The 14045-nt window shown below is 39.0% G+C and overlaps 1 protein-coding gene across 2 annotated transcripts in view; it reads left to right on the top strand.

Annotated features, from left to right (window-relative positions):
* The window catches only part of NPEPPS (aminopeptidase puromycin sensitive), a 103680-nt gene that overhangs the window by 59806 nt on the left and 29829 nt on the right, over positions 1-14045 (top strand). The window contains exons 6-12 of one of the 2 annotated variants that reach the window (XM_032279827.1): positions 2830-3030; positions 3477-3573; positions 3686-3719; positions 4570-4684; positions 7659-7823; positions 10030-10134; positions 10564-10624. In XM_032279827.1, the coding sequence (XP_032135718.1) occupies positions 2830-3030; positions 3477-3573; positions 3686-3719; positions 4570-4684; positions 7659-7823; positions 10030-10134; positions 10564-10624 (778 nt within the window). The remainder of the gene's footprint in view (positions 1-2829; positions 3031-3476; positions 3574-3685; positions 3720-4569; positions 4685-7658; positions 7824-10029; positions 10135-10563; positions 10625-14045) is intronic. The other variant, XM_032279828.1, reaches the window with a different exon arrangement.

Consider the following 14045-nt stretch of genomic DNA (forward strand, 5'->3'; position numbering starts at 1 on the left):
TTCTTTCTTTCTTTCTTTCTTTCTTTCTTTCTTTCTTTCTTTCTTTCTTTCATCTTTTCTTTTCTTCTTTCTTTCTTTCTTTCTTTTCTTTTCTTTCTTTTCTTCTTTCTTCTTTTTTTTCTTGTACAGTTGGGGTCTCACTGTGCTGCCCAGGCTGGTCTAAAACTCCTGGGCTCAAGCTGTCTTCCTGCCTCAGCCTCCCAAAGTGCTGGGATTATAGGCATGAGCCACTGTGCCCAACCAAGACCTCTTTATCTTGATAGCCTTATTTTTGGAGGATTTTCCTCCTTGCCATATTCCTTGTTAAATATATTTATAAGATTATCCAATTCTTTTAATTTAGAGAGGTAAATAAGTGACATAAGTGACAAGTTTAATAGATTTATAGTACCTAAAAGAAAAAGGTCTTGGACTAGATGTGGTGGCTTAGCACCTGTCATCCCAGCACTTTGGGAAGCCAAGGTGAGCAGATCACTTGAGGTCAGGAGTTGAAGACCAGCCTGGCCAACATGGTGAAAACCATCTTTACTAAAAATACAAAAATTATCTGAGTGTGGTAGTGCAGACCTATAGTCCCAGCCACTTGGGAGACTGAGGTGAGAGGACCACTTGAACCCAGGAAGCAGAGGTTGTAGTGAGCCAAGAACACACCACTGCATTCCAGCCTGAGTGACAGAGCCAGACCCTATCTCCAAAAAAAAAAAAAAAAAAAAAAAAAAAAGATAAAAAGAAAAAGGTCTTGACTTATTAAATGTCAAAAGAAAGCCAGGCACTGTGACTCTTGCCTGTAATCTCAGTGCTTTGGGAGGACCAGGCAGGAGGATTGCTTGAGGCTGGGAGTTTGACACCAGCTTGGGCAACATAGACGTCATTTCTATAAAAATTTAAAACTTAAAAATTAGCCGTCTATGTAGTGGCATCCAAAAATAAATTAAGGAAAAAAAAACCCCAGGTATAGTGGCACTTGCCTGTAATCCTAGCTACTTAGGAGGCTAATGTGGGAGGGTCTCTCAAACCTAGGAGTTCAAGGGTGCAGTGAGCCATGATTGTGTCACTATATTCCAGCCTGGGTGACAGAGCAAGACCGCATCTCTTAAAAAAAATAGGCCAGGCATGGTGGCTCATGCCTATAATTCAGCACTTTGGGAGGCTGAGGCAGGTGGATTATTTGAGGCTAGGAGTTGGAGACCAGCCTGGCCAACATAGTAAAACCCCATCTCTACTAACTTAAAAATTAGCGAGATACGGTGGCAGGCACCTGTAATCCCAGCTACTTGGGAGGCTGAGGCAGGAGAATTGCTTGAACTTGGGAGATGGAGGCTGCAGTGAGCTGAGATTGCGCCACTGCACTCCGGCCTGGGTGACTGAGTGAGACTCTGTCTCACACACACACACAAAAAGTTACAACAGAGCATGACCCTGTCTCTATTTTTTAAGAAAAATTTTAAAAATTCAAAAGATATTAGCTGGGCATGGTGGTGCGTGCCTGTAATCCCAGCTACTCAGGAGGCTGAGGCAGGAGAATTGCCTGAACCTAGGAGGCAGAGGTTGCGGTGAGCCGAGATCGCGCCATTGCACTCCAGCCTGGGTAACATGAGTAAAACTCCGTCTCAAAAAAAAAAAAAAAAATTCAAAAGATACAGCTGCATAATGAAGTATATTTAGGTTTCTGGCTGTTTGTATTCTTGGAATGTGTTCTCTTCACCAGTGTTATTGATCTCATTCATAAACAGAGTAAGCATCCCCCACTTGAAGTGTATTGTCTAGGACTGTCTTGTGTGGGGAACTTGGAAAAACCTACTGCACCTGAAAATAACTGGCTTTTGCCTTCTTGTTGGTGAAGAGAATCCTGTAAATAGAATGTCATTCCCTTCTCACATATTGTTAGAGAGGAGGCTAATATATTAAACTGAAATATTCATTCACACTTTAGCGAATTTATCAGTCTGTTTTTGAATAATTCTTCCTTAGAAGGAAGAATAGAGAGAGGTTGAGGAAACAGAGCTTGAATAGGAAAAAGAGGGAGAGCACCAAAGGGAAATTAGGGACTCTAAAGGTAAAGTTGAAATTTCTTCACAAATAAGATTAGAGCCAACTTTGGTAGAGAAAGCCCTAGACCTAGAAGTTTGTATCCTTTGAAATGGAAGATTCTACACTATATTTTATTTTTATTAATAGTCATTTTCTTCTAAACTTAATGTCAGTTGAAAAGTATAAGCCTTTACTTAAATCATCCCAATGCCTGACTTATAGTAAGTATTCAAGAAAAGTCCATTTCTGTTTTCTCTCACAGGTCCTTGGTAGTTATAACACTTCAGCCTCCAACTTCTTTTTTTTTTTTTTTTTTTTTTTTTTTGAGATGGAATCTCACTCTGTCGCCAGGCCGTAGTGCAGTGGTGTGATCTTGGCTCACTGCAACTGCGCCTCCTGGGTTCAAGCGATTCTCTTGCCTCAGCATTACAAGTAGCTGGAACCCCATGTGCCACCATGCCAGGCTAATTTTTGTATTTTTAGTAGAGGTGGGGTTTACCATGTTGGCCAAGATGGTCTCAATCTCTTGACCTTGTGATCCGCCCACCTCAGCCTCCCACAGTGCAGGCATAGCCACTGTGCCCAGCCCTCCAACTTCTTAGTATGAGTGTTTTATTTATCAGACCACTTTCCTTCTTAAAGACAGCATAAAAGCACTGGATGAATTGTGGCAGAGACATAAGCCATGCTAGAAAGGGGGAAAGAGATGCAATAAAGCCTACAGTTTTTGGCTGGTATTTGCTCTACAGTATTAATGTAAACCTATTTAAATTTTTCTTTTTTTTTTTTTCCTTAAAGAATGTAATTGACCGGAAACCATACCCTGATGATGAAAATTTAGTGGAAGTGAAGTTTGCCCGCACACCTGTTATGTCTACATATCTGGTGGCATTTGTTGTGGGTGAATATGACTTTGTAGAAACAAGGTCAAAAGATGGTGTATGTGTCCGTGTTTACACTCCTGTTGGCAAAGCAGAGCAAGGAAAATTTGCATTAGAGGTAAATGTACTTGAAGAGGATTGTTCCAACAGTCCATAACTCCAGGTTGGGGAATTTACATTTCTGATCAATTATTAGTACAGTTATTTATAATTTAATCTGAAAGTTGTGCTACTTGGTTATTTTTAATAGAATTTTGGAAATGCCAATCTTGGTGTTTTGTTATTTTACAAAATAGTAATTAAGAGAATGTAAGAGTGAAATTTCTGTAGGGAATGGGTGGGAAAATATGTAATTATATATTTACATATCAAGTTACAAATGGATTAAAGTTTGGCCATTGTATTCAAAGTTTGGAGCTAAGGCAGTCTTCGGAGGTAGCACTCCCCGTTATTAATTTCTAGTAATTTATGATACATTGGCTTGCAACAGGATTCCTTTATGGGTTTCAGTATGAATTATAATAAAATACTTATTAGATGGTTATTTTGTTTATACTTTTATAGGTTGCTGCTAAAACCTTGCCTTTTTATAAGGACTACTTCAATGTTCCTTATCCTCTACCTAAAATTGATCTCATTGCTATTGCAGACTTTGCAGCTGGTAAAGTAAATTTCATTTTATTGCTGAATTGTAATAACTTTTTAAAATTTTGTGACTTTTGGTGAAAGAGTATGTATATATATCAATAAATGTTTGTATTTATTTTATGAAGGTGCCATGGAGAACTGGGGCCTTGTTACTTATAGGTATGTTAATGATGTATTACCCTACCTTATCTTTTCAATCACTGATTTCATAAGGGTCACCTTCCTAATCACAGTTGAGTAGCTTCTGCTTTATGATCTGGTGTAAATTTTTCTACCTTCCCCCACTTCGACACACATTTCAAGAATGCAGATGGACTCCCCTCCCTTTGGTGCTACTATCTGAGGGTGTAAGATTTTAAAGTGAGCATCTGGCATTAGTAGCATTTTTAGATATATTCTTGGCTCAGTTTCTCATTGCAGTGCCTTTCTTTCCTCCCAGTAGTTTCATAGTTATTTATCCAGCTTGAAGAACCATCCCTGATTTCATATCTGCTAGCCAAGTTTTTACATGTCTGTCACTACAACATAAACATGTGAGTTGTATAACTTTCAAAAGCAGAGTCTGTTTGTAAACAAGTTTTTGCCTTCCACTTTCAATTGCCTTCTTAAATGAGCTAAGTTTTAGACAGCCAGCTCAATGTTGTTTTTGGGACTGTGGAATTCATCTTCCTCCATCACTCCCCTCATTTAATGGAAGGACTTCCTTTTCTCTTCATCTAACACAGTAATCCCTAATCCCTTAGACAGTGTTTTCCCAGAATTTGAGACAGCTAATCCTATCAACAAACTGATAATGAAACTTGTGTCACATCTTTGATATTCTGTTGTGTGAATTCTATTGGGGTAGTCTTTAATCTTTCTGTAACTTTTTCTATCCATATTAGGAAGTGTTTTCCTAATATCTCTAAAGCCTAACTTGACCATCTCATTTATTGTCTGAATCTCTCCAACTTATGCATGCCCACTTTTATTGTTTAAATTTATTTATTTTTTCTTTTTTTAAACACAGGGAGACTGCATTGCTTATTGATCCAAAAAATTCCTGTTCTTCATCACGCCAGTGGGTTGCTCTGGTTGTGGGACATGAACTCGCCCATCAATGGTTTGGAAATCTTGTTACTATGGTATTTAATATTTTTAAGTGCTCAAATATATTTATCTTCATCCTACTGAACATTACTTTGGCTACATAGTATTTCAAGTTTGGCTGCAACACTGTGCCAAAAAATAATTGAACGATAGAAGAGTTTTATTTTAAAAGATCTGCTTTGAAAGGGCTTATCAGAATTTCCGCATTGAACAAGAGCATATAGACAGTCTTTATTCAACAGATACTTCCTAAAGTGTTCTAGAATTTGTCTGTAAATGGGAAAAGTTAAGATACTAACTTGAGTGAAAGAAACAGATTCCTCTTAGGTATAGATGAATGAATCATGCAGTGAGATTCCAGGCTAACTGTAGTTTCTCGAGTCTTATTGTTAATCTAATTCATATCTGGAAGTAACCTGATGAATAACAAACTGATCTTTAATTAGAGAGAAATGTTTTTAGGAGTCAGTTTTTTCATTGCCTAAATGTTAAGTTGAAATTTAATGAAATAAAAGTAAACAAACTGCAGAGTAACTGCAGAATAAAGTTGTATTAAGATCCGAACTGTTCTCTTGAAATTCTTATGTTTGCAGTAAATGATCTCTGTCCTTTAGTCCTGACTTTTCACTGTTACTCTAAATAAATACCACTTATAAATGCCAACTATGTTAGGGCTTAGGAGCACAGCATTTAATAAGTGAACTAGAAGTACCTCTTCAATTAAAAAACTGGATATTTTGGAGCCAGCTAGATTCCCTGACCGCGTTTTAGGCTGCCAAAGAGCAGAACCAAATTTGAATGTAGATTGAGTCCATATGTCATAGAAATAAGAATGTAAGACATTTAGCAACTATTATGTGTCTGAGAGTTTCTACAGAAAGTCAACCTTTGAAAATAAATCCTTTCCTTTTGTTTTAGATGTTTAAAATTTTACATGCGAAAAAAATTCTTTGAAATATAATTTCATGTGGAACTATGTGTTGATGCTGTATTCAAATATGTGAAGAAATGGCCTTTTCTTCTAATGCAGCGAGCTTGCTACTTTGTACCAAATAATGTTTCTGCTTGGCTTTGAGAGAACTTTATGATTTTATTTTGAAACTACTAGAAATAAATTTTAGTAGGGGAAATGTATACATTCTTACTGTTTTTAAACAACTTTTTACTGGGTTTGTGTAACTATTCTAGTTATTAAAACTGAAATTCCAAGGGCTTAAGGATAGGTTGGAAAATAAATTTCATTTTATACCAGTTGATCTTAGGAAGCTACTAGGCAAATAGCCACTTATTACTTAATATCAATTTTTTTTTTTTTTTAAAGGCAGAGTCTCACTCTGTCACTTAAGCTGGAGTGCAGTAGCACAATCATGGCTCATTACAGTCTTGACCTCTAGGCTCAAGTGATCCTCCTGTGTTCGCCTCCTGAGTAGCTGGTATTACAGGTGTGTGGATGTATGGCACCATGCTCGGCTAATTTTTGCACTTTTTGTAGAGACAACGTTCTACTGTGTTGCCTAGCTGGTCTCAAACTCCTGGGCTCAAGCAATCCTCCCATCTCAGCTTCCCAAAGTGCTGGGATTACAGGCATGAGCTATCACACCTGCCTTTTTTGCAAGGGGCTGATTGGGAGTGGGGAACAGGATCTCTCTTTGTCACACAAGATGGAGTGCAGTGGCACAATCATGGCTCACTGCAGCCTCATCTTCCTGGGTTTACGTAATCCTCTTGCCTTAGCCTCCCAACAGGTGTGTGTCATCATGACCAGCGAATTTTTTTTTACTTCTTAATTTTTTTAGAGATGGTCTCGCACTATGTTGCCCAGGCTCATCTCAAACTCATGGGCTCAAGTGATCCTCCCAGAGTGCTGGGATTATAGAAGTAAGCCATTGTGCCTGGCCTGCTTTCTTTTACTAATAGGCTTAATCAACTTTAATAAAATTTAGATTAAGATCTTTAAAAAAATTTTTTTAATTGATTTTATCTGTCACTCATATTTTTTGTCCATTCCATTTACTACACATTCTTATTTAACAGGTGATAATTTTATATTCCTTAAGTACTTAAACACCATACATTTATGAACTACAACATTTCTGTTTAATTTCACATAATTTTTATATAAAAGCAGCACTGTTTTTCAGTTTCTCTTGAACATTGAACTCGTTAGTCAGTGGTTTCCCCCAGTCATTTCCATTTTTCTTTATTTGGCTCTGATAGTTTTCTGTTTTTTTTTTTTTTTTTTTCCAGAGATAATCCTTTACTAAATGATATTTTCTATACTTAGGACTGGGTGCAAGTGGCTCATGCATGTAATCCCAGCACTTTGGCAGGCTGAGGCAGGAGAATTGCTTGAGCCCAGGAGTTCAAGGCTGCAATGAGCTATGATGGTGCCACTGCCACTCCAGCCTCAGCAACAGAATGAGACCCTGTCTGGGTTTGGGGGGGACATTATTTATAATGTTTTGAAAATATTTTTTGGCCAGGCATGGTGGCTCACACCTATAATCCCAGCACTTTGGGAGGCTGAAGCAGGCGGATCACTTGAGGTCAGGATCAAGTGATCCTGATACCAGCTTGGCCAACATGCAAAACCCTGTCTCCACTAAAAATACAAAAATTAGCTGGGCATAGTGACACACTTGTAATCCCAGCTACTAAGGAATACTCCAACGTGGTGACAGAGTGAGACTTTGTCTCAAAAAAAAAAAAAAAAAAAGGAAAAGAATAGAAAATGACCCTTAGATAAAATTCTGATATCACCAGTTGGCCTTTCTTGACATCTCTTTTAGTCTTCTCTCTCTCTCTTTTTTTTTTTTTTTTTTAAGAAATGCTCAGTGTATGATAGCCTTCTCTCTTTTTCAGAAATGTGAGTTCTTTACCAAATGTTTTGAACTGAATTTTAGTTCATTAAATTGTGAGTTTTGGAGTATAGTAGAAGGGACATGTGAGTTTCTTAGATTAGTAGAATGATAATCATTTCATTTAAGTATTTTCATCTTTTGTTTTTAGGAATGGTGGACTCATCTTTGGTTAAATGAAGGTTTTGCATCTTGGATTGAATATCTGTGTGTAGACCACTGCTTCCCAGAGTATGATATCTGGACTCAGTTTGTTTCTGCTGATTACACGCGTGCCCAGGAGCTTGATGCCTTAGATAACAGCCATCCTATTGAAGTGAGCCGTACTTTCCAACCATTAGTCTGTGACTGCCCTCATTTACAATGAAATACGTAATTTGTTATATAGATACTTTGGATTTTGAACACAAGAAAAAAGAGCATAGGCTATTCTACTAGTTCATATTTCCAGTCTTGAAAAACTAATAAGTCTAAGTTCTATTTTTTTTTTTTTTTTTTTTTGAGATGGAGACTTGCTCTGTTGCCCAGGCTGGAGTGTAATGGTATGATCTTGGCTCACTGCAACCTGCGCCTCCCAGGTTCAAGAGATTTTACTGCTTCAGCCTACCAAGTAGCCGGGATTACAGGCGCCCACCACCATGCCCGGCTAATTTTCGTATTTTTGGTAGAGACGGGGTTTCACCATGTTATCCAGGCTGGTCTCAAACTCCTAATCTCGTGATCCAGCTGCCTTAGCCTCCCAAAGTGCTGCTGGGATTACAGTCCTGAGCTACCTCGCCTGGCCAACATTTCTTTTTAAGGTAGGCAGTATAAAAAAAAAATTGGTCTGGCCAGGTGTGGTGGCTCACGTCTGTAATTCCAGCACTTTGGGAGGCCAAGGCAGGTGGATCACCTGAGGTCAGGAGTTCGAGACCAGCCTGACCAACATGGAGAAACCCTGTCTCTACTAAAAATACACAATTAGCCAAAGGAAGTGGCACATGCATATAATCCCAGCTACTTGGGAGGCTGAGGCAGAAGAATCACTTGAACCCGGGAGGTGGAGGTTGCAGTGAGCCGAGATTGTGCTATTGCAGTCCAGCCTGAACAGCAATAGCGAAACTCTGTCTCAAAAAAAAAAATAAAATAAAACAAATTTGGTCTGTGTAAAGCAGGGCCTATGTACCCATATACATTCATTAAATACACTTCTATTGAATACTATGGGAGAGGGCCAGCACGGTGGCTCACAATTTGGGAGGCCGAGATAGGAGGATCACTTGAGGAATTGTTTGACTAGCTTGGTCAACATAGCAAGAACTCATTTCTATTAAAAAAAAATATAGTATGGGAGAAATCATACCTGTTAGGTAACACTATGGTTCCATTGTTTATGTCAAGGAAAATTCTGGGCATGTTATTTTATTGTCAGGGTCTGCTTTGTGAATACTTTAATTCTATTAACTTAGCCTATCCTGACCTCAGTTTATATATATTAATTCTGCATCTAAAGAACTAGAGTTGGCCGGGCGCAGTAGCTTATGTCTATAATCCTAGCACTCTGGGAGGCCGAGACAGGCGGATCACCTGAGGTCAAGAGTTCAGGACCAATCTGACCAACATGGAGAAACCCCATATCTACTAAAAAATACAAAATTAGCCAGGCCTGGTGGCACATGTCTGTAATCCCAGCTATTTGGGAGGCTGAGGCAGGAGAATCACTTGAACCCGGGAGGCGGAGGTTGCGTTGAGCCGAGATTATGTCATTGCACTCCAGCCTGGGCAACAAGAGCGAAACTCTGTCTCAAAAAAAAAAAAAAAAAAAAGGGAGCCGGGCGCGGTGGCTCATGCCTGTAATCCCAGCACTTTGGGAGGCCGAAGCAGGTGGATCACGAGGTCAAGGGTCAAGAGATTGAGACCATCCTGGCCAACATGGTGAAACCCCATCTCTACTAAAAATACAAAAAATCAGCTGGGCATGGTGGCGCATGCCTGTAATCCCAGCTACTCAGGAGGCTGAGGCAGGAGAATTGCCTGAACCCAGGAGGCGGAGGTTGCGGTGAGCCGAGATCGCGTCATTGCACTCCAGCCTGGGTAACGAGCGAAACCCAATCCCAAAAAAAAAAAAAAAAAAAAAAAAAATACCTAGAGTTATAATCCTTCTTCAATGTATTTAATTTAATTAGGGGTTCCATATAATTGTAAGTCATTACAATTTGTACAAGAAATATAATGTTCTACACCTCCATGTCTTCCTTATTCCTCCCCTACAACTCCGCCAAGAATAAACAGAACCATAGTGACTTCTCTCCCAGCAAAACAAAGGACTGGAACCCAGGCTCTAAGGGATGACAGCAGTCATTTTCTATTTAATGTTATTATTACTAGTTACATTTTTTTTAGGATTGTCATTATACATTATGAGTGAGTTAAAGGCAAAAAAATATATAAGTTAGAAGGGTTTTCCTAGAAAGCGTTTTATGTAATTCAGTATTACAGGCTATCTGCTTCCTGTCATAACCCTGAATCACACTGTCTGCCAGGTCAGTGTGGGCCATCCATCTGAGGTTGATGAGATATTTGATGCTATATCATATAGCAAAGGTGCATCTGTCATCCGAATGCTGCATGACTACATTGGGGATAAGGTAAAAAAAACAATTTAAAAATATTTCATTCTTTTATGGTGAAATCATAGAGTTTTGCATGAAAAAAAGTCTCACTTTATTTGGATTAAGTTCCCAAATAGTTTCTGGCTTGTCTTCATTTATTTTTAATGACCAAAAAGAATGAGAATTCAATTTATTTGAAGTTGATTACTGTGGTCTCTTAGATGAATGATGTGCAAGTATGTTTTGGGAGTGGGATTGGGAGGCTGGCATGAAACTCGAGCAAGAGTAGAAGGCATAGAGTACACATTATTAAATAAAAGGCAGTAGGCATCAGTGGAATATGTGTATTTCAGCATATCTGATACTTGAGTATTTGAGTAAATTTGTTTCAGATTACTAATATGCAAATATACTATAAATTCTGAGATTTGACTTACCTGGATTTTAAAAATTGTGTTTTCTCAGGACTTTAAGAAAGGAATGAACATGTATTTAACCAAATTCCAAGAAAAGAATGCCGCCACAGGTAATCTTTAGTAGCTTGAGATAGAAATGGAGAGAAAGTATTATCACTCTATCCAGTCTGGACATTTTATTTTTGTTCTGAATACTTAACTCAAGGTCAGGATTCACATAATAAATGGAAATAAATTAGCCTTATTTGAAGCCATGTTCAGGTTGAATATCTCTAATCTCAAATTTGAAATGCTCCAGAATCTGAAACTTTTTGAGTGCCAACATGATAAGGAAATGCTCATTGGAACATTTCAGATTTTGGATATTCCAATTATAGATGCTCAGCTAGTAAATATAATGCAAATGTTCAAAAATCCAAAAAAATATGAAATTCAAAACACTGCTGGTCCCAAGCATTTCGGATAAGGGATACTCAATCTGTAATAAGTCATTGGGTCAACGTGAATCAGGACTCATTATCCCTTTGGTCATCCTCCAGCATTCTGCTTTCCATAACTCAATACTTTGATATTTTGCCAATTTAAAGAGTCTGGGCCAAGTCTGGTGCCTCATGCCTGTAATCCCAGCACTTCAGGAGGCCAAGCTGGGAGGATTAATTGAGCCCAGGAGTTTGAGACTAGCCTGGACAACATAGCGAAACCCCGTCTCTACAAAAAATACAAAAAAAAATTAGCCACTGTGGTAGCACGTGCCTGTGGTCCCAGCTCCTCAGGAGGCTGAAGTGGGAAGGGTCACTTGAGCCCAGGAGTTTGAGGTTACAGTGAGCAATCATGGCACCACTGCACTCCAGCCTGGACAACAGAGCAAGACCTTGTCTCTGAAAAAAAAATAAAGGGTGTACAGTCATTTGTTGCTTAACAACAGCGATATGTTCTGAGGAATATGTTTCAGGCAATTTCATCAATATATGAACATCATAGAATGTACTTACATAAACCTACAGTATGTCCTAGGCTATATACATCTAGCGTATATGGTATATACCCTATTGCTCCTAGGCTACAAAATACCTATACTGCATGTTACTGTACTGAATACCATAGGCAGTTGTAACACAGTGGTATTTGTATATCTAAACATTTCTAAATATAGAAAAGATACAGTAAAAATATGGCATAAAAGATGCTCCAGCAGCTGGCTGATATGCCTATAATCCCAGCACTTTGGGAGGCTGAGGCAGGTACATTGCTCGAGTCCAGGAGTTTGAGACCAATCTGGGGACCATGCCAAAACCTCATCTCTACAAAAAGTACAAAAATCAGCTGAGTGTGGTGGTGTATGCCTGTAGTCCCAGCTACTTGGGAGACCGAGGTAGCAGAATCACTTGAGCCTGGGAGGTCAAGGCTGCAGTGAGCTGTGATTGGGCCACTGCACTCCAGCCTGGGCAACAGCAAAACCCTATCTCAAAAGAAAATAAGATGCAACACCTGTATAAGGTATTTACCATGAATGGAGCTTACAGAACTAGAAGTTGTTCTAGGTGAGTCAATGAGTGGTTACTAAATATGAATGCCTAAGATTACTGTACACTACCATAGATGTCATAAATACTGTACACTTAGGCTACACTAAATTTATAAAAATAATTTTTCTTCAATAATAAATTAATCTTAGCTTACTATAACATTTTTAATTTACTTTTTAATTTTTTTAACTTTCCGATTCTTTTTGATGATTTTTTTTTTTTTTTGAGTTGGTGTTTTGCTCTTGTTGCCCAGCCTGGAGTATAATGGCACCGTCTTGGCTCGCTGCAACCTCCATCTCCGAGGTTCAAGCGATTCTCCTGCCTCAGCCTCCGGAGTAGCTGGGATTACAGGCATGCACCACCATACCTTGCTAATTTTGTATTTTTAGTAGGGACAGGGTTTCTCCATGTTGGTCAGGCTGGTCTCAAACTCCCAATCTTAGGTGATCCGCCAGCCTTGGCCTCCCAAAGTGCTGAGATTACAGGTGTGAGCCACTGCGCCTAGCCAATTCTTTTAGATTCTTAACACAGCTTAAAACACCAGCACATTGTACAGCTATAAATGATATTTTCTTTCTAAAAAAGCTTATTCTATCAGCTTTTTTCTATTTTTGAATTTTTTTATTTTTAACTTTGTAAACTTTTTCTTAAAAACGAAGAGACACCTAGCAGTTTGGGAGGCTGAGGTGGGCGGATCACTTGAGGCCAGGAGTTTGAGACCAGCCTGGCCAACATGGTGAAACCCTATCTCTACTAAAAATACAAAAGTTAGCTTTTTTTTTTGAGATGAAGTTTCACTCTTGTTGCCTAGGCTCCTGTAATCCCAGCTATTCAGGGGGCTGAGGCAGGAGAACGGCTTGAACCCAGAAGATGGAGGTTGCAGTGAGCTGAGATCATGCCACTGCACTCCAGCCTGGGCAGCAGAGCAAGAATCCATCTAAAAAAAAATTAAAATCACAAACAAAGACAAAAACATACACATTAGCCTAGGGTTATGCAGGATCAGGATCATCAATACCACTGTCTTCCGGTCCCACATCTTGTCCCACCGGGAATTCTTCTGGGACAGTAACACCCAGAGTTCTTATCTCCTATGATAACAGTGCCTTCTGGAATATCTCCTAAGGGACTTGCCTGAGGCTGTTTTACAGTTTTTCTAAGTAGGAGGATAATCTAAAATAATAACAAAAAGTATAATAAATATATAAACCAGAAACGTAGTCATTTATCATTATCAAGTATTATGTACTGTACATAATTGTGTCATATGACTGGAATCACAGTAGGTTCGTTTACATTAGGATTGCCACAAACACGTGGATAATATATTGTGCTGCAACATTATGACAGCTATGAAGTCACTAGGTGATAGGAATTTTTCAGCTTCATTATAATCCAGTAGGATCACTGTTTAATATGCAGTCCTTCCTTGACCAAAACATCATTATGCAGCAAATGACTGTATCTAATTCTGTATTAGATTAAAATAAAATTAAGATACAGATTAAAAATACTTGTACTACATTACCTTTATGATACAGTCTGGACGTCTTTGTAAACTGTACAGTCTTGAACAATTCAGCCTTATCTCATGTTACTCCCAGTCATATACCCTCTGTTTTTCAGCTTATTGAATATGTTACTGTTATTGCTATTTTCTATCTTATACTTTCTTTTTTTGAGATGAAGTTTCACTCTTGTTGCCCAGGCTTGAGTGCAGTGGCGCAATCTTGGCTCACTGCAACCTTTGCCTCTCGGGTTCAGGTGATTCTCCTGCCTCAGCCTCCCTTGCAGCTGGGATTATAGGTGCCCACCACCACACCTGGCTAATTTTTGGTATTTTTTAGTAGAGACGGGGTTTCACCATGTTGGCCAGGCTGGTCTCGAACTCCTGACCTCAGGTGATCCACCTGCCTCGGCCTCCCAAAGAGCAGCGATTACAGATGTGAGCCACCGTGCTGGGCCGGAATGCCCTTTTCTCCCTTGTCTGTCTAATGAACAACTT

This window comes from Sapajus apella, unplaced genomic scaffold, assembly GCF_009761245.1.
Source record: "Sapajus apella isolate SASKATOON/1434 unplaced genomic scaffold, GSC_monkey_1.0 scaffold12, whole genome shotgun sequence".
NCBI lineage: Eukaryota > Metazoa > Chordata > Mammalia > Primates > Cebidae > Sapajus > Sapajus apella.